Source organism: Globicephala melas, chromosome 2, assembly GCF_963455315.2.
Source record: "Globicephala melas chromosome 2, mGloMel1.2, whole genome shotgun sequence".
NCBI classification, from domain to species: Eukaryota; Metazoa; Chordata; class Mammalia; order Artiodactyla; family Delphinidae; genus Globicephala; species Globicephala melas.
In genome coordinates, this window is record NC_083315.2 from 92,436,943 (window position 1) to 92,461,702 (window position 24,760).

The 24,760-nt window shown below is 41.7% G+C and overlaps 2 protein-coding genes across 8 annotated transcripts in view; one reads left to right on the top strand and one right to left on the bottom strand.

Moving 5' to 3' along the window:
• The first annotated feature begins 2,194 nt into the window (after positions 1-2,194).
• On the top strand, positions 2,195-24,626 carry NDUFAF1 (NADH:ubiquinone oxidoreductase complex assembly factor 1). 7 transcript variants are annotated; one of them, XR_009563019.2, is made up of 7 exons: positions 2,206-2,416; positions 6,700-7,352; positions 10,990-11,175; positions 16,889-16,963; positions 17,465-17,710; positions 18,101-18,137; positions 23,983-24,065. XR_009563019.2 is itself a non-coding variant. In XM_060294445.2 (5 exons), exons 2-5 carry the CDS (start codon positions 6,777-6,779, stop codon positions 17,517-17,519), a joined length of 900 nt encoding a protein of 299 aa, XP_060150428.1. In that variant the 5' UTR covers positions 2,198-2,416; positions 6,700-6,776; the 3' UTR covers positions 17,520-17,530. The 7 variants fall into 7 exon arrangements, 3 of the variants coding, with proteins under 3 accessions (XP_060150428.1, XP_030698825.1, XP_030698824.1); XR_009563020.2 differs by lacking the exon at positions 18,101-18,137 and having other exon boundaries at positions 23,983-24,626; XR_009563018.2 differs by lacking the exon at positions 23,983-24,065 and having other exon boundaries at positions 18,101-23,349.
• The window catches only part of NUSAP1 (nucleolar and spindle associated protein 1), a 32,815-nt gene continuing 27,668 nt past the window's right edge, over positions 19,614-24,760 (bottom strand). The window contains exons 10-11 of the mRNA XM_030842961.2: positions 21,720-21,828; positions 19,614-20,641 (exon numbers count right to left, since the gene is read on the bottom strand). Of these exons, the coding sequence (XP_030698821.1) occupies positions 20,545-20,641; positions 21,720-21,828 (206 nt within the window). The 3' untranslated portion in view covers positions 19,614-20,544. The remainder of the gene's footprint in view (positions 20,642-21,719; positions 21,829-24,760) is intronic.

Below are 24,760 nucleotides of genomic sequence, written 5' to 3' on the forward strand. Positions count from 1 at the left end.
AGTCAAGGAAAAGACTAAACAACCATGCAGCTGGGCCTCTAGAACTAGCAATATACATGCTGACTGGATCTTCTTTTATCCTTCCATTTCTGTCTCTCTTAGCACCTTGATTTTATTTCTCTTTTCATAAACCAATTTTCTTCACAATATCCCCAAGCTGCTCAGGAGCTCCACCGGAACCACCAGGGGTTAAAAGCTCTTTTTTCCAGTTTTAGTTCAGAAAGTCCCTGGTAATAACCGATTGGCCCAGCACTGACCAGGTTTCTACCACTGGAACAGTCAGCTGAAGTCAGGGCATGGGGATGGGGAAGTCATGTAGACACTTGAGATCAAACGTGTGGGATGCGGAAAAGAGGAATACTGAGCAGAGAAAACATTAACTCCATTATGAGGAGGAATGAGTGTGGTTTAGGCAGGTAATACCTGGGATGATGTTGGGCTGCACCCCACAGGCCCAGCTCCAAAGAGAAGAAAGAGCCTGGAAACAGTGACAGAGACATCAAGGGATTATTGGATAGGAGGTCTGAAGCAAAAGGTCCTGGAGTGACACCCCACCAAGGGCGGCAGACAGAACATAGCAACAATCTTTGATAGTTGGGGGGAGAAGGAGGCTACCATTGACTGGGGCGGGGTGGGGGTGGGTGGGTGGGTGGGGTTGACGTCAGGTGGGGCTCATCAGTTACCAGGGGCTAATTAACCCTATACTTAAGAGGATTGGATAGTCATGTGAGTGAAGCAGGGACTTGTGGTAGGGTCTGTGCAGAGAGCTTGAGTGTCCTGGCCATACAGATGAGAAATTGAGGATAAGTATGAGTAGTATAGATTCATTAGGAGATTATGGAGGGTTTAGAATTGATTCAGTGGCACATCTGGAGGCCAAAGGAATTTTATGTTTATCTCTGGGTGATTTTTAAATGAAAATAGACAAACTGTTGTGTCCAGAAGCAGATTGAATGTAAATTGCATAGGTCAATAACTATTGGGGTTTCACTTGATTTGGAAAGAAGGAGTGAAATATCAAAGACGGCAACAAAACAAAACAGAACAAACAAACAGGATTTAAGGTCAGTGAGAGGAGGTTTCAAGGAGAGAAGCCAAGGATAGCCAAGAATCTTCAGCTTAGAAGGACGTAGGCATTTACAGAAACAGGGAGGATGAGAAGAGGAGTTAATATGGGTAAATGTGATACGTTCTGTTTTAAACAAATCACATTTGAGATGCTAGTGGTATATCCCACAACTGAAACTGCTATCAAGAAATTGGAAATATATACTGGTGTTTAGGGGAAGAGATTATCTGATTGTCTGCAGATAACTCATATCTGAAACTAGAAAAGAGGAAGGCCATAGTCTGCTGGGCTTTGGAGAGAACCCGCATTTAAGGTTGTGGGAGGAGAAAGAAGAGTCAGTAAAGTAGGCAGCTAGAAAAGGTTCAAGGAGGTAGGAGAACCAGGCAAGTATAGAGTCTAGTGAAGTCAAAGCAGAATTTAAAGAAGGAAGAGGTGATGGTGTGGAAAAGGGTGATGGAGGAAACGTGGAAAAGGCAATTGTATTTGGTGAGGTCTTGGAAGCCTGGAGAACGGTGTTAAGTGCCAGCGGTTACAATTCATTCAAATTCATGCTGAGCACTTAATTCCTGCTAGCATTATACTAGGTGCTGGGGACGGGAAGAAGAGCACCTTCTGGACCCAAGAAGCTCACAGCGTGGCGGAGGAAGTGAGAAGTGAATCAATAATTAAGTTACAATGTTGAAAGTGCTCAAACAGAGGTGTGCTCAAGATACAATCGAAACCCTGCGGAGTGGGCGACCCCACGGGGCTGGATTGGGGAAGGGAGGGTAGGACGGTTTGCTGTCCAAGTTTGTGCTGGGTCTCCAGAGATTCCGCGGGGGCAATTCCAGCAGAACCAGTCCTCTGAGGCCGTGTACAGCTCTTGGGCGGCTATGGTGGGATGGAGCACGAGTGGACCCTGGCTCCTTGGGGGCGAAGGATGTTAGCAATATCTGGGTCCTACTTGAAAGATACGGGATGGAGTTTGCAGTCTGAAGGCGGGATGCAGGAAGGAGAGGCGAACAGCTTCTCTATATTCGCCCCACTTTCTCACACAGGTCAGAAGAGATAGGGGGAGTGTGGGTGGGGGAGACTTTTGGGAAGCTAGTCGACCAAAAACCTCAGTTCGCCGGGGTCCGGTAGCCTCATTACTCTTCCCCGGCCTCTGCACCCGGCCGGAACTCGTGTCATCAGGCCTGGTTTCCCGCCGGCCTGGAAAAGCAGACGGCCCTACAGAGACGTGGAGAACACGGTCGGGAAAAGCCGGGCTCGGGCGGAAGTCACTCTGAGGCGTCGGCAGGGGAGGCCAGTGAACGCCAGTCGGGAGTTGGAGCGACCGGGGCTTGTGAGGGCCCCACGGCCCAGCAGGTGAGGGGTGAGGGGTCTGTGGCACGGTCCCGACTGCTCCCTGACTAAACACCGGGGCTCTAGGGTTGGTTTTGCCACTTACTAGTTGTATGACCGGGAGTAATTTAATTTGCTCAGTAAGTGGAATAATAATAGTCCCTTTCTCACGGTTGTTGTGAGGAGTTAACGAAAATACACCCAGGACAGTTTCTGGCACATAGTAAACTCTGGATGTACAATCTTCACTAATACTGCTCTCAGCTGCGTGGGTTACGTTGCTCTGAAAACTCACCAACTTCCGCCCGGGATCATCCAGTTAATGATTTTGACTTTGTGTTTATTGGTAAAAGTATGAAACAAAACATAATTAAAGTTATATTATTAGAGAAGTGATAGCACTACTGAGGGGTTGGAAAATAGGGTGAATAATATTACTTATAATCCCATCATCCTACACACGACTTTAAGCCGTTTTCTTCTTTTTTACCCCCAAATCTTTTTGTGCGTACGTTTTTATAGTTGTAATGTTAGTGTATATGCATTTTGATTCCTCCTTATTTGCCACTCAGTAGTGTAGCCTAAGCATGGTGTTAACGAAAATCGTGTTTATGATTGTACAAATTCCATTTTATAGGCTTATCATTTATTTTCCAAATTCCTGCATATGTAGAGGTAAAATCATTTAAAGAAGTCAGTGAGGGAATTTAGATATTACCTATGATTCCAGGACGTGAGATCAACTGTTGTTATTTTTCCTGGTTCCCTTCTATTTTTTAGTCCATGTGAAAACATACTGTTTGCACGGTTTTCATTTATTTTAGCAAACATTGTGTATCAGTTATGTTTAAGCCATAGTCCAGGATTAAAGTCAGGCTAGTTAGGTAGACAGAAAAAAAAGCAAGATTCTAATAGTTTGTAAGGGCTGTGAGATGTATGCATAGGTTCTCATAAGAATATGGAGGAAGAGCAATGTCAGTGCCCTCCAATCAGAGGCCACTAGGAACATGCTTGTAGTTGAAGTTAGGCTTATTACTCTTGTAGTGAGAAAGAACACATGCCATGGGAAACCATGGGGCTTCTCAGTAAGAGTGTGTTAGAAGGGATTTATTGTTGGACTTAGGTTTGTGTTAGGTGATTTAGGGGAAAGTATTGAGGAGGTGGAGGCAATTCTATAATTAGGAGAGAATCTTATCTATCTAGAGTGAGGCTAATGCTATGACTGGTCAGTGTATGGCAGTCACTCATATTAGCCAGGATAGTAGAATGTTTGGTCACTTTTGTGGTTTTTTTTTTTTTTTTTTGTGGTACGCGGGCCTCTCACTGTTGTGGCCTCTCCTGTTGCGGAGCACAGGCTCCGGACGCGCAGGCTCAGTGGCTATGGCTCACGGGCCCAGCCGCTCCGCGGCATGTGGGATCTTCCAGGACCGGGGCACGAACCCGTGTCCCCTGCATTGGCAGGCAGACTCTCAACCACTGCGCCACCAGGGAAGCCTCACTTTTGTGGTTTTTGAGCAATGTTTTTTTGTGTGTGTGTTCAGACATGATTATAGTTAGTATAATTAATAGAGCTGAGGGTATTTATTGCCCATGGAAGTGAGGAGAAGTTAGGCCAGGGAGTTGGGCACATTTTGGAGGGCCTTGTGTACCATTTTAGGAGTTTGAATTTCTGGAGGGAATTGCTGAATAAGGGGAGTGCCATCATATTTAGAAAAATCCCCTTTGTTGCCAGGCAAAGGTTGGATTGGGAGAGAAGGAGGAGATCTGAGTTAGGACCTTACTGAATCCTAAAGGGTGTTCTCAGTGCCAACTTTAAGGGCAACACCTGGTGGCTCGTTAGAAATAAAGAATGTCAGGCCCCATCCTATACCTACTAAATCAGAATCTGCACTTTAACAAAATTCCCAGATGATTCATAGGCACTTTAACATTTGAGAAGCCCTTTGTTAGGGGAATTTCAGTAGTTCTGGTAAGAAACAATAAAACCCTGAACCAAGACAGTGGTGGTAGTGGTGGAGAAATGTGGAGATATTATTTGTTCAACAAATATTAGAAGCCTCCTGCATGTCTGGCACCATCCTGGTTGCTGGAAGTACCACAATGAAGATAGTCTCTCCCCTCAAGACACTTCCAGTCTGGCAGGGGAGACTGACAAGGGAACTGTCAATAAACTGTAGCAGGGAAAGTGTAAGCCCAGGATGCAACACATCAAAAGGTCTTGGTGGAGTTGAGTAATTAAGGGTTCTTGGAGGAGGTAATGGATGCCTAAGCTGAGTCCCAAAGGATAAATCAGCCAGCAGAAATCGGTAGAGGGCATTTTTGGCCTAGGAGCAGCAATCTGCCAAGGCATGAAGCCCAGAAAGGGGGTACTAGGTGGCACTTGTTAGACCACAGGTGTTCTCTGTGGTTAGAGCAGAGTAGGATGTGATTAGAGGGGAGATTGGAGAAATGAGCAGAGGCCAGATCTGGAGGGGTCTTACAGACCCCATGGAGAAAGTCGAGTTTTATTCTGAAGATCGTGAGAGCCTCTGAAGAGTTTTTTTATTTTTTTGCAGTACGCGGGCCTCTCACTGTTGTGGCCTCTCCCGTTGCGGAGCACAGGCTCCGGAAGCACAGGCTTAGTAGCCATGGCTCACGGGCCCAGCCACTCCGCGGCATGTGGGATCTTCCCAGACCGGGGCACGAACCCGTGTCCCCTGCATCGGCAGGCGGACTTCCAACCACTGCGCCACCAGGGAAACCCCCTCTGAAGAGTTTTAATCAGAGAAAACAATCAGTTTTGTGTATTAGGCCCTCTAGATGCTGAGTGGTGGGATAAGGTGGAGGTCTGGGTGCAAGCCTGGAGTGCAGTGATTTAGGAGAGAGAAGGTGGTGAGCCACCTGATGTGGGGAGTGAGGGAGGAGGGGCAGTCTGGAAAGATGACCGGTCCTGTGTTGTAGATAGAGTGGTCTGGGTGCCATTTTGATGTAGACTCTCAGGCGACTGAGCTGAATTGTTGAATTTGGGCATTTTTGAAGCTTTTTTTTTTTTTTTTAAGTTTTCAGCATTCCATCTAGTTTCTCACTCAGTACTGTGTTCTGACTAGTGGGTGATTTTTTGTTTTTGATTTTTCTCTCTCCTGGTCTCTGGTGAGAGAAAGACAAAGGAGAAAGATGATGAACTCAGCATTCTGTATTTTATTTCATTTTTGGGGTAGCTGGAATAAGTAGGAGAGGGAACTCTTTAGCCTTCCTGGTTCTTGCAGCACTTCCTGCCAGCAGTCATTGAAAGTTGCTGCAAGAGCAAAGTTGTTATTTCAGTAGAGCTATGGAAGTTATATTACTAATGGTTAACATAGGGAGAGGCAGCAGTAACTAATGGAAGGATTTAAGGCCAGGGTTCTAGTGCTAGCTTCCATACTGATTAGCATTGTAATCTTAGGCAAGTTACTTCACCTGTTGGTGTCTAGTTCCTTGTGAAAGGAGATAACTACCTGACTTGTCTTACAGGAGGCTTATGTGGATTAAATGAGATATTTGTCAGGTTGACTTAAAAATACTAAGAATGGCATTTAAATGTAATGGTATTATTGCTACTATTGTTTAGGTTCTGTCTTTGAGGAGATCAGATAGTGGCTGATAGAGCCTTGTTACTCAAAGTGTGGGCCTTAGACTAGGAGCTTCTTAGACATGAAGAATCTTGGGGATCTTGTCAGACTTACTGGATCAGAGAAACCTTTTATAGCCATTATTCCATCTGATCTATAGAAGAATCCCTTAAGGTAGGTAGGGGAGGTGTTAGCACATCCATTCCCCCGAGGAAATGGCCTCAAAAGATCAACTGCTTTACCTGAGGGTAAACAGTTCTAGGTGTGAAGTCCAGGCCTCTGACTCCATATACAATGTGAACTGTAGTCTCTTCTTTTTATAGATGAAGTGCTAAAATGTTGGTTAGCCTAGATCCTGGAGTGAATTACTGACAGTTGAATATTTTATTTTAGGAACCAATTATTTCTTTAAAAATCTGGCATAAAAATTTGCTTTAAAATTGACAACCTTTTGAAGCACATACTTGAATTATTTGGGGGTTGATCATTAACTCCATGAAGGGGCCTGTGTTTCTGTTCATCTTGGCATTTTTTCACAAGGCAGTGGGATGTATTATGTACAGTGTAAACATTCTTCTGCTCATAGTAGGCCCTGGGTAAGTGTTCATAGAATTAGAAAATAAGTTCATGAATTTCATAGTACATGATCCATGTTGAATTTGAAATTATGATGCATTCATTGGCTATACTGGTAACTCTTCACTGTCTCTTTTATTATAGGTGGAATTGGGCTATTTACTGAAGCTTCTTTCCCTGGTAGGCCAGGGAAAAATTTACATTTTGATTTTCTTTTAATCATGGCTTTGGTTCATAAATTGCTGAATGGCACTTATATTCTCAGAAAATGCCCGAAGCCAAGTGTTGCCTCTTGTCCATTTTTGAGTACTCGCTTTGCAGATTATTGTTCCAGCAGTCTTGAGAAACCAGTGGCTGCTCCTGGCAAAGCCTCTTCTCAGAGGAAGACTGAAGGGAATTTGGAAGGACATCACCAGAGAGAAGTTGATTTGGATATAACTTCTCCTGAGGACAAGCCTGAAGTTAGTTTTGATAAAGCAATTAAAGAAGAAATAAAGGACCATTTTAGGCGTTTGAAGGATGATATTGTGAATCATTGGATAGGGCCTGAAGGCCGCCCTCTGCATGAGGTCTTGATGGAACAAGCCAAGGTTGTCTGGCAGTTCCGCGGCAAAGAAGATTTGGATAAGTGGATAGTGACTTCTGATAAGACGATTGGTGGCAGAAGTGAAGTGTTCCTGAAAATGGGCAGGAGTAACCAAAGTGCACTGCTGTATGGAACTCTGAGCTCTGAGGCACCCCAGGATGGGGAGAGTGGCCGAAGTGGATACTGTGCAATGATATCCAAGATTCCAACGGTACGTGAGACCCAGGAGCTGCAGTTTTCTAGTGAACTGAGGTGAACTTCATTGTAGCATGAACTATAGCAGACAGCTTTTTTTCTGTAAATGAAAACAGCTGGCATCTCATCTTGTGTATGGGGTTAAATAACTGCTGGGCACAAGTGTAAAGTTTCATAAGCACAAGGGGGAAGTGGTTCCTGAAGAGAGGTTACATGTTTCTGGGCATCACTTGGGGCCAGGGTGGGGCATGCTTATGTTTGAGGAGCCCTGAGAGGTTACATATTTAAACGATGATCTGGGGAGATTTACATCTCCTCTAACATAGGCCGTAGACCCTCTAATGGCTGGGGGTTCCTTAGAGTGGAAGAAGGGTCAGCCGGGGTTTTCGTTTTTTTTTTTGACGTAAACTTTTAAATTTTAGAATATTTTTGGTATTACAGAAAAATTGCAAAGATGGTACTGAGAGTTCCTGTGTGTCCCTCACCCAGCTTCTCCAGTTGTTACCATCTTACATCACTTGGTACATTTGCCACAACTGAGAAGCCAACATTGCTGCGTTACTGTTAACTAGTTCCAGACTCTATTTGGATCTCACCAGTTTTTCCATAATATCTTTTATTCTGTTTCAGTATCCCAGCCAGGATACATTACATTACATCCAGTTGTCATGTCTCCTTAGTCTGTTACTTAGTCTTTCCTTATTTCTTAGTCTTTCCTTATTTTTCATGAGGATTTGAGAAATACTGGTCAGGTATTTTGCAGAATGATCCTCAATTTGGGATTTTCTGATTTTTTTTCCTCCTGGTTAGACTTGGGTTTTCTGGATTTTTAGGAAGAACAGCACAGAGTTGAAGTACCCTTCTCATCGTATTAGGGTACATGCTAGTAGCATGACTTATCACTGATGTGTTAACCTTGATCACCTGTTCAAGGTAGTATTTGCCAGATTACTCCATTGTTAAGTTACTTTTTTTTTTTTCCCTCCATATTCTGTTCTTTGGAAACAAGTCACTAAGTGTACCCTGCATTCAAGGCATGGGGTAGGGTGTGGGATTAAGTTCTAGCTCCTGGAAGGGGTAGTATTTACATAAATTATTTGGGATTTTTCAGAAAGGAAGATTTGTTTCTTCTCCCACATTTATTTATTTATTCAGTCATTTAGTATGGACTCACACTTTGGGTTATAATCCAATACTATGTTATTTATTTTGTTGCTCAGATTGTTCCAGCTTTGGTCACTGGGAGCTCTTTCAGGTTGGCCGTGTCCCTTTGACATGCCCCCATCCTTTTGTGTTTTTGAGCACTTTTTGGCACTACGAGGTGCTGTAAGCTCATCTTGTATTTCCTCTGTTCCAACCCTAGAATTAGCCATTTCTCAAAGGAGCCCTGGTTCTTTTTTTTTTGGAAGATGGAGTTGGAAACCAAGATCTGGATGCTGAGTATGCTTGTTGCTTCTGGATTGACACTATTTCTAGGACCTCTCAGTGGACACAGCTAGGAAATATATGTATGCATACCAACTCATGGAAACACACATCTGTAACTATTTCTATATCTATATTAAGCTAAGTATGAGTTCATACTGATGCTTTGACTCTAATCCGGTACCACATGATTTATTCTAGCTTCCTCCCTCTTGTTTATTGATAACTTCTGTAACGGTGTGAAGCCTGTCTCCCGCCACTTACTATACATTTATTAATTCGACCCAAGAGTACATGTAAAGCAGTTTCAGGGCTTCCCTCGTGGCACAGCGGTTAAGAATCTGCCTGCCAATGCAGGGGACACGGGTTCGAGCCCTGGTTCAGGAAGATGCCACATGCCACAGAGCAACTAAGCCTGTGTGCAACAACTACTGAGCCTGCGCTCTAGAGCCTGTGAGCCACAACTACTGAGCCTGCGTGCCGCAACTACTGAAGCCTGCACGCCTAGAGCCTGTGCTCCGCAACAGGAGAAGCCACTGCAGTGAGAAGCCCGTGCACCGCAACGAAGAGTAGCCCCCGCTCGCCGCAACTAGAGAAAGCCTGCACACAGCGGCGAAGACCCAATGCAGCCGGAAATTAAATAAATAAATAAAGCAGTTTCAGAATTTCTAACCTATAACCCTGTGAGAAACAACTTTACCAACTACAGTACAATGTTTATGTATAGTTTCTTTTGTCTTTAGCCTTTTGGTTTCCAGTCAGAACACCATTTTCCAAGGCTACTTAGGTCAGCTCCTTTGTCTTGCCACCAGCCTGTTGCTTTTTGCAATGCTGATCAGGTGTTTCAGGGCTGCTCTGGACAGGTTCCCGTGCCCGGCTGTGGCCACAGCCCATGGGTGTTTGCTTGGTGTGGTGCCCTTTTTTTTTTTTTAATATTTACTTATTCATTCATGCATGCATGCATGCATGCTGTGCCAGGTCTTAGTTGCGGCAAGCGGGATCTTTGTTGCGGCATGTGGGATCTTTAGTTGCAGTATGAGAACTCTTAGTTGCTGCATGCAGGATCTAGTTCCCTGACCAGGGATCGAACCTGGGCCCCCTGCACTGGGATTGCGGAGTCTTAGCCACTGGAAGACCAGGGAAGTCCCTTGGTTATGGTGTTTTAAGGAGAAAGGCAAATAGGAATAGTATTAGGCTCCCTCTCTCCAGATAATGATGAAAAAGAAAGGTTCATGTTCTTTCAGAGGTAATAAACTATGTGTACAAGATTTTGTTTTTCAGGCCCTGAAAATCCACAGAATGGATTTGGTCAGCCCACAGTAGAAAATAATTCTATGATGTACTGTGGAATAATGAAAGTAGTCAGTAACATTTATTAAGTTACCCTGCCAGTCCTTGTGCTAATTACTTTATATACATTATCCCTTTTATTCCCCACATCAATCTTGTAAGGTATAACCATCCCAGTTTTACAGCTGAGGAAACAGGCTTGGGGAGATTTAGTAGCTTGTCTAAAATTACATGACTAGTAATAGTTCGTATCTAAGCACTGTTATTCTTGAAATCCGATTAGCTCTGAGATTGCTGTAAACAAACACCTTTGGAAATTAACACTACGTTCTACTTTCAGAGACAATTTAGGTAGTTGTTAAGAACATAGATTTTGGAGTTAAATAGCACTGGACCTACCACTGGTTGAGTGCTCAGTTTCTTCATCTATAAAATGGAGTACAATGATAGTGCCTATCTCAGGGCTGTTATGAGGATTAAATTATGCATGCAGAGTGATTAATGTATATTTTCAATGGATGGTAGGTGTTGTCAAAAAAATACCAGTTTTAAAACTTGAGGTCTTTCACAGTTTTCTGATTTATGGGAGGGCAGTTGTCATAAAATGGCCCAGTCAGAAGCCATTGCTTCCTAGGCCCTGGGAAAGAAAGTACATACAGTAATTCATTTCCGTTCAGTGACACAAGTGAGTGTCTACCCCATGTAAACACTGTCCTGGGCCAATCAGGTCTTGAACATTACCTTAGAAACATTTAACTAGGTCAGTATTTTGTACTAAAATAAGAATCACCAGATTTATCTGCCTCCTTACCGTGGTAGGAAGCAGAAAAAAGCAGAAAAATGGCTTGTTGATCCTTTTGATGCTGTAAAAGGTGATGACTCACATTTTGCTAATAGTGGAAAATGAGGTGAAATTAACTTTCCTTTCTATACCTTAGGGCCCTTTTGAGAGGAAGAGGTTTTATGATTGGTCCCAGTTCAACACTCTGTATCTTCGTGTCCGTGGGGATGGTCGACCTTGGATGGTGAATATCAGGGAGGACACGGATATAATCCAGAGGAAGGATCAGATGTACAGTTACTTCATGTTCACCCGTGGGGGGCCCTACTGGCAGGAAGTCAAGGTAACAGCGTAAGTCTTTACTGTGTATGAAAATGAGGTCTTATGAGATCATGGTTACATTGTAGTTTGTTTTTTTTTCTTATTAATTCCTCTTGGACAGTGTGGGAAAGGAAAGAAGGAAGAGGACCTAAGGGCAAGATTTACATAATTGACTTTTTTTTTTATTTTTTGGCTGCGTTGGGTCTTCGTTACTGAGCATGGGCTTTCTCTAGTTGTGGCGAGCAGGGGCTACTCTTTGTTGCCGTGCGCAGGCTTCTCACTGCAGTGCCTTCTCTTGTTGCGGACCATGGGCTCTAGGTGTGCAGGCTTCAGTAGTTGCAGCACGTGGGCTCAGTAGTTGCCGCACGCGGGCCCTAGAGCACAGGCTCAGTAGTTGTGGTGTGTGGGCTTAGTTGCTCTGTGGCATGTGGAATCTTCCCAGACCAGGGATCAAACCTGTGTCCCCTGCATTGGCAGGCGGATTCTTAACCACTATGCCACCAGGGAAGTCCGACTTTTTCTTTTATTAATATAAATGTTAGCTTACTGACCAGTAAATATTTTTGATAAGGATGTGGACCCATGCTGAGTCATGGGTCCATCTCTGCCCTGTGCACAATTATCAGTACTATAGGTATTTCTTCTTAAGTTCTGGCCATATCATCTCTTCCAGGCAACTGTACTAAGCTAGTGTCCCTAGCTGAGCAGAAAGGCTCCCTTAAGAGGAATAAATACTTCATACTTTACAGTTATCAACATTTTTGGTTTTGTTTATTTCTTGGTAATATAAGGCAATCTTATTTTGTAGGGAGAAAAAACTTTTAGAAGGTAAAAAATGTTAATCAGGAGGAAAATAGTGGAAATTTAGGGAGTGAGGGCAAAATCAGGTGCCCATTCTTTTCTTCTGCCTTCTGAAGGTTTTTAATCCATAAATTCAAAAGAAAGTCCCCATTTTGTTCATACTTAAACCTAAGGGTTCATCCTGGATCCCTTTCTCCCCCACACCGCATCTAGTCTTTTAACAAATTCGCTCACCTATCCTTCCAGAATACACCTAGAATCTGACCATTTCTAGCCATCTCTTCCAATCTCACCCTAGTCCAGGCCTTTGGACTACTACAAGAGCTTCTTTATTGATATCCTTCTTTGTCTTCTTGCCTCCTAAAGTCCACTCTGCACACAGCAGCCAGAGTGATCTTTCTAAAGCATAGTTCAGATTACATCACTCACATGCTTAAAACCCTCCAGTGGTCTCCCTTTATTAGAATACAGTCCAAACTCTTTAACATGGCCTACGGGGCCTACAGTAGCACACCCCTGTCTTCATCTTCAGTCTGTCCTCCCCCCTCCCTCCTCCATACTGGCCCCTTTTGTGTGTGTCAAACCCAACAAACTACTTCTGTCTCAGAGCCTTTGTATTTCATGCTGTATCTGTGGGCGTGCTCTTCTCCCACGTCTTCACCTGCTTCCTCTTTCCTATTATTTACCTCTCAGCTCCAAAGCCACCTCTGAGAGGCCTTTCCTGATCCTTCTAGCTAGAGTTGCACCTTCTCACCCAATAACAACATCCTGTTTAATTTTTTCATAGAACTTATCACTAAGTAAAATTATCTTTTTCATTCACTTGTCTATTTCATTCATTCAATTATCTTTTTCATTCACTTGTCTATTTGTTTATTGTCACTCTCTACCAGGCTCCTCTGGAACATAAATTCTGTAAGTTCTGAGAGCAGGGACTTTGTATCCTTCATAGCTGTTTCCCCTGCACCTAGAACAGTGCAATGCCTAGCATATAATAGATATATATTTATACACTAATACAGATGTATAACCAAAAAATTATTATGTATGTAACGCTTGTATATAAATAATACTTATAACAAATTAATAAACAAAACAATATCTCATTATAGAAAATTTAGAAAATGCAGAAAAGGAAAAAAATCTTGTGGTACCACTACCCAGAGGTAAAATACTATTTTTATTTTAGTATGCACCTTCAGACTTTTCTATTTACACTTTTTTTTTACAAGAATTGTATTGTGCCAGTGCTATTTTATAACATACATTGTTCACTGAACTGAATTTTATATACAACTTTCTGTTGAAATATATTTCTACATCATTTTTGATATCTGCATATTATGTAAATAGACACAATTTACTTAATCCATCCTCTATTGTTGTACATTTAGATTGTTTTCAGAGTTTTTCACTCTTATACCAAACTCTGAGGTAAATATCCTTAAATATTTTCTTAGATGTATTTCTGGAAATAAAATTCCTAGAATAAATGATATGTACATTTTTAAGGCCTTTGATGCACATTGCCAAATTATTTGCCAGTATAATCATTGACAATTACTTATTACTTTCTTTCCTGAAAATACATGTAGTTCTAATCTTTGGCTGGAAATGATAGTTGTTTGCAACATCTTTCCTTAAATTATTATTATTACTTTAAAATTTTATTTTTGGCTGTGTTGGGCCTTAGTTGCTGCACGCAGGCTTTCTTTAGTTGCAGCGAGAGGGGGCTACTCTTTGTTGAGGTGCATGGGCTTCTCATTGCGGTAGCTTCTCTTGTTGTGGAGCGTGGGCTCTAGGCGCGTGGGCTCTAGGCACGTGGGCTTCAGTAGTTGTGGCATGGGGGCTCAGTAGTTGTGGCTTGTGGGCTCTAGCGCGCTGGCTCAGTAGTTATGGCACACAGGCTTGGCTGCTCCATGGCATGTGGGATCTTCCCGGACCAAGGATTGAACCTGCGTCCCCTGCATTGGCAGGCGGATTCATAACCACTGCGCCACCAGGGAAGTCCCTCTTTAAATTATTAAAGGAAGTGTTGGGGAAGAGATTTTTATTTTTATCTTTTTAATAAATTTATTTATTTATGGCTGTGTTGGGTCTTCATTGCTGCACGTGGGCTTTCTCTAGTTGCAGCACACGGGGGCTACTCTTCATTGCAGTTCACAGGCTTCTCATTGCAGTGGCTTCTTTTGTTGCAGAGCACAGGCTCTAGGCACACAGGCCTCAGTAGTTGTGGCTCGCGGGCTCTAGAGCGCAGGCTCAGCAGTTGTGGCGCACGGGCTTAGTTGCTAGGTACCATGTGGGATCTTCCTGGACCAGGGCTCAAACCCATGTCCCCTGCATTGGTAGGCAGATTCTTAACCACTGTGCCACCAGGGAAGTCCCAGGGAAGAGATTTTTAAAAATTAAATGTTATTCATTGCTGTCCATGTCTTCATGAATAATTCTCCTTTAGTAAATAGAAGTGAGATGCTCAAATATTTACTATGCTTAGAGAAAGAAAACAGAGGAAAATGATGGAAAAATTATGCATGCTAGTTTTCTGTCATCTGTAGAGAGAAAACAACTGTTGATCCTTTTCTTTTTATGCAAGCTGTACAATTTAATGCTGCTTCTTAGCTTCATTTTTTTTCCAGGCTAAAAAATTCCCTTGATGTGGACAGTGGCCTTAGCAAATTACATGACAAAAAGACAAAAGGCCAGTGGGGTGGGTGGCTCATGCTCCTTGAATGGTGAGCAGGTAGTATTGATTCTGTTTCCAAAATATATTTTGAATAATGAGGTAGATGAAGTGCCCAACCAGGATGCAAAAATGAGGAACTGACTGGAGGCTGGGGGTGCAGGGTCCCTTTCAGGTTTATGTAACAGAAATGAAGGGAGCCCGTGAACTGAGGATGTTGACTGCACTTGGATTTGCTGTGTGAGGAACATGATCTTGTGCAGTGGTGCTTTATTAAATGAGCTTTGAATTGAGTTTGCTTTTATGTCAGCAAGTGTTTTTGGTGATAATCTGAACAGTACATTTTATTTTTTTAACTCATTTTTATTTTTTGGCTCAAAAATCAAAATAATATAAAAAGATGTACAAAAACGTCTCACTCCCACTCAGTTCTCTCTCCACCCTTTTTGCCCTCACCCTCTATAGGTAACCACATTTATTAGTTTCTTCCATAGATTTAGTTTTTTTAAGCAAATATAAGCAAGTATATATACACATACACTTATTTTCTCGCTTTGTTTACTCAAAAAAATATAGCATACTTTATGTGTCTTCTGTGCCAGTTTATATTTTTAAAATTTAGATCCTGGAGAGCTTCCATATCACTACATGGAATTATTTTTCATTCTTTGTTATTTTGTTTGGTATTTTCTGTTATATGGATATCTCAGCTGATTGAACTAGTTCTTATTGATAGATACTTGGGTTGTTCCCAGTTGCTATAGTAAATTTTTTATTAGTTTTTTTTTAGGCATTTAAAAAATTTGTTTTTAGGGGAAATTCACTGGTGGTCCAGTAGTTAGGACTTGGGGCTTTCACTGCCAGTGCCCAGGTTCAATCCCTGGTCAGGGAACTAACATCCTGCAAGCCACACAGTGTGGCCAAGAAAAAAGTTGTATTTAATAACATAAATGATATTTATACTATAGATTTTGTTTATCTCTTACTTTTTTACTACTAATATATTGTGGAGGTCTTCCCACAGCATCATGTATAGATCTACTTCATTTTTTAAAATAGCTGCATAGTATTCAGTTGTATGGTTGCACTATAATTTATTGAACTATTCCCCTATTTTACCTTTTTTTTTTAATTAGAAAAAGCTGTATCTTTATGTGTTTGTCAGAGTTTATCTGTAATATAAATTCCTAAAAGTGAAACTGTCAGATCAAGTTACGGCATTTCAAATTTTGCTAGATATTGCTGTGTTAGTTTCCTATTGTTACATAAAAAATTACCACAAACTTCGCACAGTTCTGTAAGTCATGGTTTGGGACACCCTGTGGCCAGGTTCAATGCTCAGGGCTCTCTAAGGCTGAAATCAAGGTGTCATCTGGGCTGTACTTCTTTTCAGAGGCTCTGTGGAAGAATCCACTGCCAAGCTCACTCTGGTTATTGGCCAGATTTAGTTCCTGTGATTGTAATGATGTCTTGGTTTCTTTACTGGTTGTCAGCTGGGAGTCACTCTCAGCTCCTAGAAGCTGTCCACATTCCTTACCATTTAGCTCCCTCCATCTTCAAAGCCAGCAGTGGAGAATCCCCTTGACCTTCCCCTTTGAATCCCTCTCATTCTTCTGACCTCTTTTACCAGGTACTTTTATGGGCTCAAGTGATTAAGTCAGACCTACAGAGGATAATCTTCCCTATATTAAGGTCAACTGATTTGGGACCAGACTTCGGGAGAGTCCCTTCACAGCAGCACTGAGATTTGTGTTTGAATCCCTGGAAGAAGGTGATTTCCACTAGGTGGAAATCTTGGGGGTCATCTTAGAATCCTGCCTACCACAGTTGCTAGCTGCTGCTCTCTAAAAGAGTTGGACTAATTTGCACTCCTACCAGCAGTATACAGATGTGCCTATTTCTCCCATCCCCATTTTTCTACTGGGTTGTTTAATCTTTTTCTTAGTTATTTGTAAAAGTTTTGTGTTTAGGATACTAGTTTTTGCCATCAGAAAGTTATAATTGTTCTCTGTCATTTTTTCCTTTGGGACTCCTGGCTTAGAAAGGTTTTCACCTGTTTTCTTCTAGTACTTAGGTTATTTCATTAAAAAAACTTTTTTTTCTGTGATCCAAATGACTAGCCACTTGTTATAACTTCACATATTAGATAATTTTAAAATTCAATTTAAACCGTTATTTTATCATCACTGCAGTTCTAAACAGATGCCTCCGTTGCTTGCATGTCAGATCTGAAGTCAATGGTTTCTTCTTTCAGATTCCTTTCTCCAAATTTTTCTTCTCTAATCGAGGAAGAATCCGGGATGCCCAGTACCAGCTTCTGCTTGACAAGGTAACATTTTCCTGTATTTTCACTCAGAACTATATTATCTTTAGTGAAACAGAACTCCTGTGAGGATGAGTTCAGTCCATTTTTGAAGGCTGGCAAATGAAAGATGAAAATTCCTATTTAAGTATACTCTTATTATACCTAGACAGATGCTGACTCAGAGCTATCCTGTGAGCCTAACCCCCATCCTGGAGGAATTTCAGTATGGTCCTCCTTTCAGCGTGCCTGCATTTTATTTTAGCTTTAAAATAAGAGTATTAGAGTTCAGGAGAGCTTCAAGGAACCTCCATTAGACATCCATGTTGTACTTACTAGTCTTAACTGGCACTACTTTAAAGAGAGAAGTAGAATGTGGAAAGAAAAGCAGTCCTATACTTCCTCTAATTGGCTATGGCACATGAGAACTATCGTATACTTGCTAAGGGCTGATAGTACGGAATTTTAAAACTCCAGGAACAACATCAGCATACGAGATTTTGATCAATTTCTCTATTTTAAATTTAGATCTCTTCTATTGGATTCACCCTGGCTGATAAAGTGGATGGTCCATTCTTCCTAGAAATAGATTTTATTGGAGTATTTACTGATCCAGCCCACACAGAAGAATTTGCCTATGAAAATTCTCCAGAGCTTAATCCAAGACTTTTTAAATAGAGATCATGTAGTATTTCTGTGTTACTAAACTAAGGGTAGTAGAATCCACGATGACAAAAATAAAGTACTTCTTTAATGGCATCCAAACAATGGCGGGTATGTATTCCCTAAAACATAGCTAAATGCTGCTGCTAAGAGGGACCAGGATCTGAGCTGTACCTTAACTTAAAGAATCAAGTACTGATGCAGAGGTACTATGTAAATAACTGTTTTTGGTTAGAATGATTCCTATTAGCAACAGTTCCTATATAAGTAGGTGGTTTCCAAAGCAGGGAGTCTCTGTGGTGACTGTTTATGGCCCTCTACCATTCTATTCCTTATAGGTTTCTTCTGTTTTGTAATCTATCAGGATAGGAGACTGTTGAAGAATATTAAGGTGCTGTAGTAGTCACTGGGAAAAGATACCTGTTTTAGTCTGCCCAAGCTGCTATAACAAATGACTGTAGACTAGGTGGCTTAAACAAAACACATATGTATTTCTTACAGTTCTGGAGGCTGGGAAGTCCAGGATACCTGGTGTCTGGTGAGTGCTTCTTGGCTTGTAGACAGCTGCCTTCTTACTGTATCCTCACATGGAGAGAACAAGTTCTAGTCTCTTTCTCTTCATATAAATAGCACTAACCCCATCATGAGGGTGCCACCTGCCTGACCTAATTACCTCCCAAAGGCCTCCAAGTATACCTCAAAGTACCAAGTCACATTTGGAATTAGGATTTCAGTATATGAATTGGGCAGGGGGCGGGGGCAGGGAACGGACACAAGCATGCAGTCCATAACACCTGCATAGCTGGTTCTCCAAAGATGCATGATCCTTACCAGTTCTTACTTTATAGACTAATGTCCCCAAGGCTTCCCCAGTCGTTTTTAGTATTAGAGATTGCATATACCAAAAATAAGACCCTGATTAACACAGTTTAAACTGATCAATTCTTGTCATCTTAGAGGAAGAAGTAGGAAACTATATGATATAGCCAGAGTACCCAACGAGAGCCAAGTTTAAAATAAGAGAATACACAAAGGCTGATAGCTTTCCCATCCATCTTGGCCTAAATACCTATTTTGTATGTTTTCATGTAATTATCTGTTTTTCAGCTTTATTGAGGTATAATTTACATAACATAAAGTTCATCTGTTTTAAGTATACAATTCAATGATTTTTTAGTTTATTTACAGAATTGTGCAGTCTTTTTTTTTTTTTGGCCGTGTCGCATGGCTTGCTGGTTCTTAGTTCCCTGACCGGGGATTGAACCCAGGACCACGGCAGTGAAAGCGCCAAATGTTAACCACTGGACTGCCAGGGAATGCCCAGAATTCTGCAGTCTGTCTTTACATGAACTAATTGTAGGAAATTTCCGTCAGCCTAGAAAGAAACCTCAGTGCCTCTTTGCAGTTACTCTTCATCCCCACTCTCAGCCCCACAATTACGAATCTACTTTTGCTATAGGTTTATCTTCTCTGGATATTTCATATAAATAGAATCATATATGATCTTTTGTGTCTTGCTTTTCACTTAGCATAATGTTTTTGAGGTTCATCCATGGTGTAGCGTGTTTATCAGTATTTCATTTTTTTAGTGCATATTTTTTAAATCCATCCATTGATGGGACAGCTGGATTTTTCTCTACTTTTTGGCTACTGTGAATAATACTGCTGTAAATATTTGCAGACACAAGTTTTGGTGTGGACATATGTTTTCATTTCTTAGGAGAATTGCTGGGTCATATGGTGGACGTACATTTAAATTTTTTAAAGAAACTACTTCCAAAGTCGTTATATCGTTTCACCTTCCCAGTAGCAGTGTATTTGACACAGATTTCCTGATTGATCTGATCTCTGCCTCTTGATAGCAAAATCTGAGTTTATTAAGCACCCAGGAGTATGCCATGTTCTGTGGGCCCATATACGTATAACAATAAGTATAACAGAATCTGACAGGTGCTGTGAAAATACAAAAGGACATAGTCATTTCTTCTAGGAGTGGGGAGTGGACGGTCAAGAAAGGATACACAAAGAGTACAAGTCAACTCTTGTTAGTCTTGGCTGGTCAACTAAATTTTAGAAACCAATTATATTTACAAAGAATGAATCTACCCCCCATGAGAAAAAATTTTATTTATGAAAATTTTAAGCAGTACAAAACTCGGAAGCTCCATTCGGGTGCAACAGACATGAATATGATACTAAGCAACTCTAGTCTTTTCCATAAATTGAGTAAGATGTATAAGTTTGACAGAGCATATAGTAATCCTTAAAGCAACAATCCTCAAATTTCAATATGACCCTGTATATTTCTAAATAAGCCAGGCTAGAATGAGCTAGAGTTTTGTTTTTAAGAATATATTGGGGGAAAAAAAAAAAAAGAGATGTAACTGACAATTACATGAAGTGATCTGAAAGAGGTACATAGAAGCTTAAATGAAACATTTCACATAGATAAAATATTGACGCCTTATAAACCCATATGGCCCACAGTTTCGGTAAGACTACTAGGTTCTCTAGAGGATGAAGAGGTGGCCTTTCACAGCTTACCCTATTCATAACTTGTTATTGTTCAATTTCTACTAAAGTCTGTAGTATAATTAGCTACCATCAGGTAAGTGCTTTTGCCTAGAAGAGGACTGAAGTTCTGTTATTAGAGCCAGCAGAGGGAACTTGACCTTAAAAATCTAGGTCAAGAATCTACAGGATGGGTCTTTTTAGAAACCTGAGTTAGTTGTACAGGGGCTTAGGTAAAAACTATTTCAAAAGAATTTGAGAGCTTTAAAGGTAGTAATGTCTTTTCAGGGGTAAAACGTGAAGAAGCCACAGACACTACATATATACGAACAAAGTTAAGAGCAGAAAAAGGTCTTTTGGCTAAAGTGAGAGGACAGTACAGAAATATTTACAAAAGAGGGTTCAGAGAAAAGGAATATTTACGAGATATTAAATTATGAATGTTCAGCCATAATGAGGCCCCTTCGAACTCCCAGAACCTTTGCTTTCTTCTCCTTTCGTTCTTGCTCATGTTTCTTCCGTTGCTCCTCCCTAAGGAGGGATAGGTATACGTTAGGCTCTAGTGAAGCTCCAAACAGACCACTTCAAAGCACCTATTGTTAGACTAATGTCCAAACTTAAAATGACATCCAGCACACTTGTGTAAAGCACACTCTTACAGGACATTGTGCTCTGTCCAGTGGTCTCTGTGATGGAAGCCACACCTGTAAGTCACTGTTGTGTTAAAAGGCTAGAACTTGGGGGGGGGGGTTGTTGTTTTTAATGTTAAGGCAGCATTCTAAAATCAAGCATGGAATTGGAAGCAGAAGACACCTTGGAGATCGAATCCAACCCCTGTAGTTTTTTTTAGTTTGTTTTAAATGAGAAACCTCTACCTGTGGAAGTCAAAGGTCGACCTCAAAATCACACTGTCTAATAAAAGTGCTAAAATTGGAATCAGGATCTCTGACTTAAACCACTATGATTTTGGGGAGAAGGAATTAAGAGGAAAAAAAGGCCCAGAATCATGATAATGATTTTAATAGCAAATAGTAAGGTCTTGGTGGTAGCTGGCAAGTCAAATGGTAGTTAACCCGGTATCAGGAGGGTGTCACACAGGGAATCGGCCAAACCAGGACCAGCTGCAGCCCAGGTCAGACTCTGGTGTTAACTTGGTTTCCACACAGAAAGAAGCCTCTAAGGATCATCCTGGGGTTTCCCCCTGTGTAGAGCCCTGAAGCCTAGAAAGCCTGGTTTCCCTGGGAGTGTGAAATTTATGTGCATCCTTAGGTGCCCTGGGCACCTGGATTGGTATCTGGAGGGACATCCAGGTGCATTGTTTGGGCAGATAGGTCATGTAAGAGCAGTGCTGTGAACCAGGTCCTCTTCTGAATCACCTGCAGAGCTTTGGAAACAATGCAGATACATCGGTCCCATCTCAAACCTACTGAATTAGAACCCACTGTGGTATTGCCTAGGCACATGTACTTTTATTAAGTTCTGTATATGATTCCACTTCTACCCTCTTCTTAAACACCACTATTACTGTGACTCTATCCCTCAGAGACTCTGCTTTTATATACAGTCTTTCAAAATTAAAAGAGTTAGAACTGGATAATTATGTACTTACCTGGTCTGGCGATGAGGCTGTTTATAACTTTTCTTGTGTAAGCTTACTCTGTTGACATGTTCATTCAGAGAACTGTTTTCTTTAGATTGTCCCCATGGTTTCAGTTTTCCTAGTTTAGGACAGAGACAGAGACAGATTTAAGAAGATTCTTGGGACTTCCCTGGTGGCGCAGTGGTTAAGAATCCGCCTGCCAATGCAGGGAACATGGGTCGAGCCCTGGCCTGGGAAGATCCCACATGCCGCGGAGCAACTAAGCCTGTGTGCCACAACTACTGAGCCTGCGCTCTAGAGCCCGCGAGCCACAACTACTGAGCCCGTGTTCCACAACTACTGAAGCCTGCACTCCTAGAGCCCATTCTCCGCAACAAGAGAAGCCACCGCAACGAGAAGCCAATGCATCGCAACAAAGAGTAGCCCCCGCTCACCGCAACTAGAGAAAGCCCGTGCGCAGCAGTGAAGACCCAATATAGCCATAAATAAATAAATGAAAAGATTCCTGTATTTATATTCCTAATTTTCTCTTCATCTGTGGCTACCTGCTTGCTGTCAACATTCATACTTTGGTTTTTTTGTTGTTTTTCTTTTTGCAGTATGCGGGCCTCTCACTGTTGTGGCCTCTCCTGTTGCGGAGCACAGGCTCCGGACGCGCAGGCTCAGTGGCTGTGGCTCACGGGCCCAGCCGCTCCGTGGCACGTGGGATCTTCCCAGACTGGGGCACGAACCCGTGTCCCCTGCATCGGCAGGCAGACTCTCAACCACTGCGCCACCAGGGAAGCCCCATACTTTGTTTTTAAAGAAATCTGCCAGTATAATTCTATTAATTTCAATTTAATATTCCACAGATAGACATTACGTTTTTTTCCTCTAAAAATAAGTGTCTTCTACTTTTTAATCCTTGAAAAGCCAGAAAAAAATCTTAAAAAAACAAAAAAAACTTTAATACTGAATCCCATGACACAGCACATTAAAAGAAGCCATAACAACTAAGTAGTTTATCCCAACGTTGCATAGGAATGTTTAATATTAAAGTAGTATTTCATCTGTGCAGTTTATCATTATTGTTACCTATTAAAATGTATTTGGAATGCAACAAGTGGGAATATTTTGTTGGCTTTAGAACTGTGACCAAATTTCCAGATGTTTATATATTACTTTATTTGTATAGTTTGACCTACTTCTGAGTACCAAAGATTACCATTTGCAGTGTTTACCATTTTATAGAAAGGACTTTCACACCTGCTATATCATTTGATCCTTTCAGTAACCACTGAAGTAGTACTTATTTATTTTCCCTTCCATAAAGGAATTAAGTGACTTGTCTAGGATATAAAATAACAAGCACAGATGAAGCTCTCAACCAGGTTTTTTTTACCATCAGTAGAAGTTAGTGGTGATCAGTCATTCCCATAACAAATACTTTTTGAGTACCTGGTATGTGCCAGGGACTATTCTAGGTGCTAGGGACATAGCAGTGAACCAAGTGGTCAAAAATCCTTGCTCTCAAAAAAAAAACAAAACAAACCTTGCTCTCTTGGGATTACATTTCCAGTGGTAGAGGTAGACAGTAGTCAAGATAACACCAGGTGGTGCTATGTGCTATGGAGAAATGTAAAACAAGGTGAGGAATAAAGAGTGCGGGTGGGTGGGTGGGCAGGGAAGACCTTTCTCGGTTGCTGACAGTTGAGTGGATGCCCCATTAAAACAAGGGAGCAAGCTGTGCAAAGATCAGTGTGAATAGTGTTCCAGGTGGAGCAGAGGGATAACAAGTTCAAAGACCTGGAGGAGGGGTGGTGTTTCAGTGTTTGAGGAGCTGAAACACCAGTGTGGTTGACACAGAGTCAGGGAAGGGAGGAGGCAATGAAATGAGGGTGGGAGAGAGACAGGAAACCTTAGGAGGTTCTGAGCAAGCAGTGATGTGCTCTGATTTGTTTTTAAAGTTGTAGTGGGGCAAAGAGGCTTTTGTAGAAGCCCAGGTAAGATGATGTGACTTGGACCAAAGGGAGTCAAAGTGGAGGGATGAAGAGTGGTCAGATTAAAGATCAATTTCAACGATGGAGTTGAAAGGACTAGCTGATAGACTGGATATGGGGTCTGAGAGAGAGTGAGGAACCAAAGGTGACTCCTAGGCTTCTGCCCCGACACTCAGGAGAGAGTTGCCGTTGCCACAGATGGGAAAACTTGGGGAGGAAAAATGGGTGGGAGAAGTTTTCTTAAACCACGGTTCAGTTTGATTGTTACCTCTAAATAAGGCTTACATTTTTAGGCTTCCCTGGTGGCACAGTGGTTAAGAATCCGCCTGCCAATGTAGGGGACACAGGTTCGAGCCCTGGTCTGGGAAGATCCTACATGCTGCGGAGCAACTAAGCCCGTGCATCACAACTACTGAGCCTGCGCTCTAAGAGCCCGCGAGCCACAACTACTGAAGCCCGCGCACCTAGAGTCTGCGCTCCGCAACAAGAGAAGCCACCACAATGAGAAGCCTGTGCACCGCAACTAGAGAAAGCCCATGCGAAGCAACGAAGACCCAATGCAGCCAAAAATAAAATAAATCTATAAAAAAAAAGACTTACATTTTCATTATATTTGTTTCATTAACATTAGTAATTTAAAAATAAACACTGTTACATGATTCTTATAGGAAGGTTTTGTTTTAAAGTAATTCCAGAAGCACTGACAGATCACATTAAGTACTGACGTTTTAAATGGATGTAAAGATACTTTAATATATCCCCAAGAGCGACATCTGGCCAATAAATGTCCCAGATTGTTTGACCAGTGATTCTCAGCTTGGGATCCTTTAAAAACTATAAAGAAAACATTCATTTACCCACAGCCTAACTTCCAAGTTTCTTGATTTTGGCTGAAGTTTTATTAATACTTTGTAGTAACACTGATTAGAAGTTGTCTTTGCTTAATAAAAATGTAAGTGAATCAATTATTTTTTTTTTTAGTATTTGCTTAATGGACACTTTTTAAATCATGGGTCACGTGGATACAGGGGCAGAGGCAGGAATTCTATGCCAAGTATGGCTTACACTGAG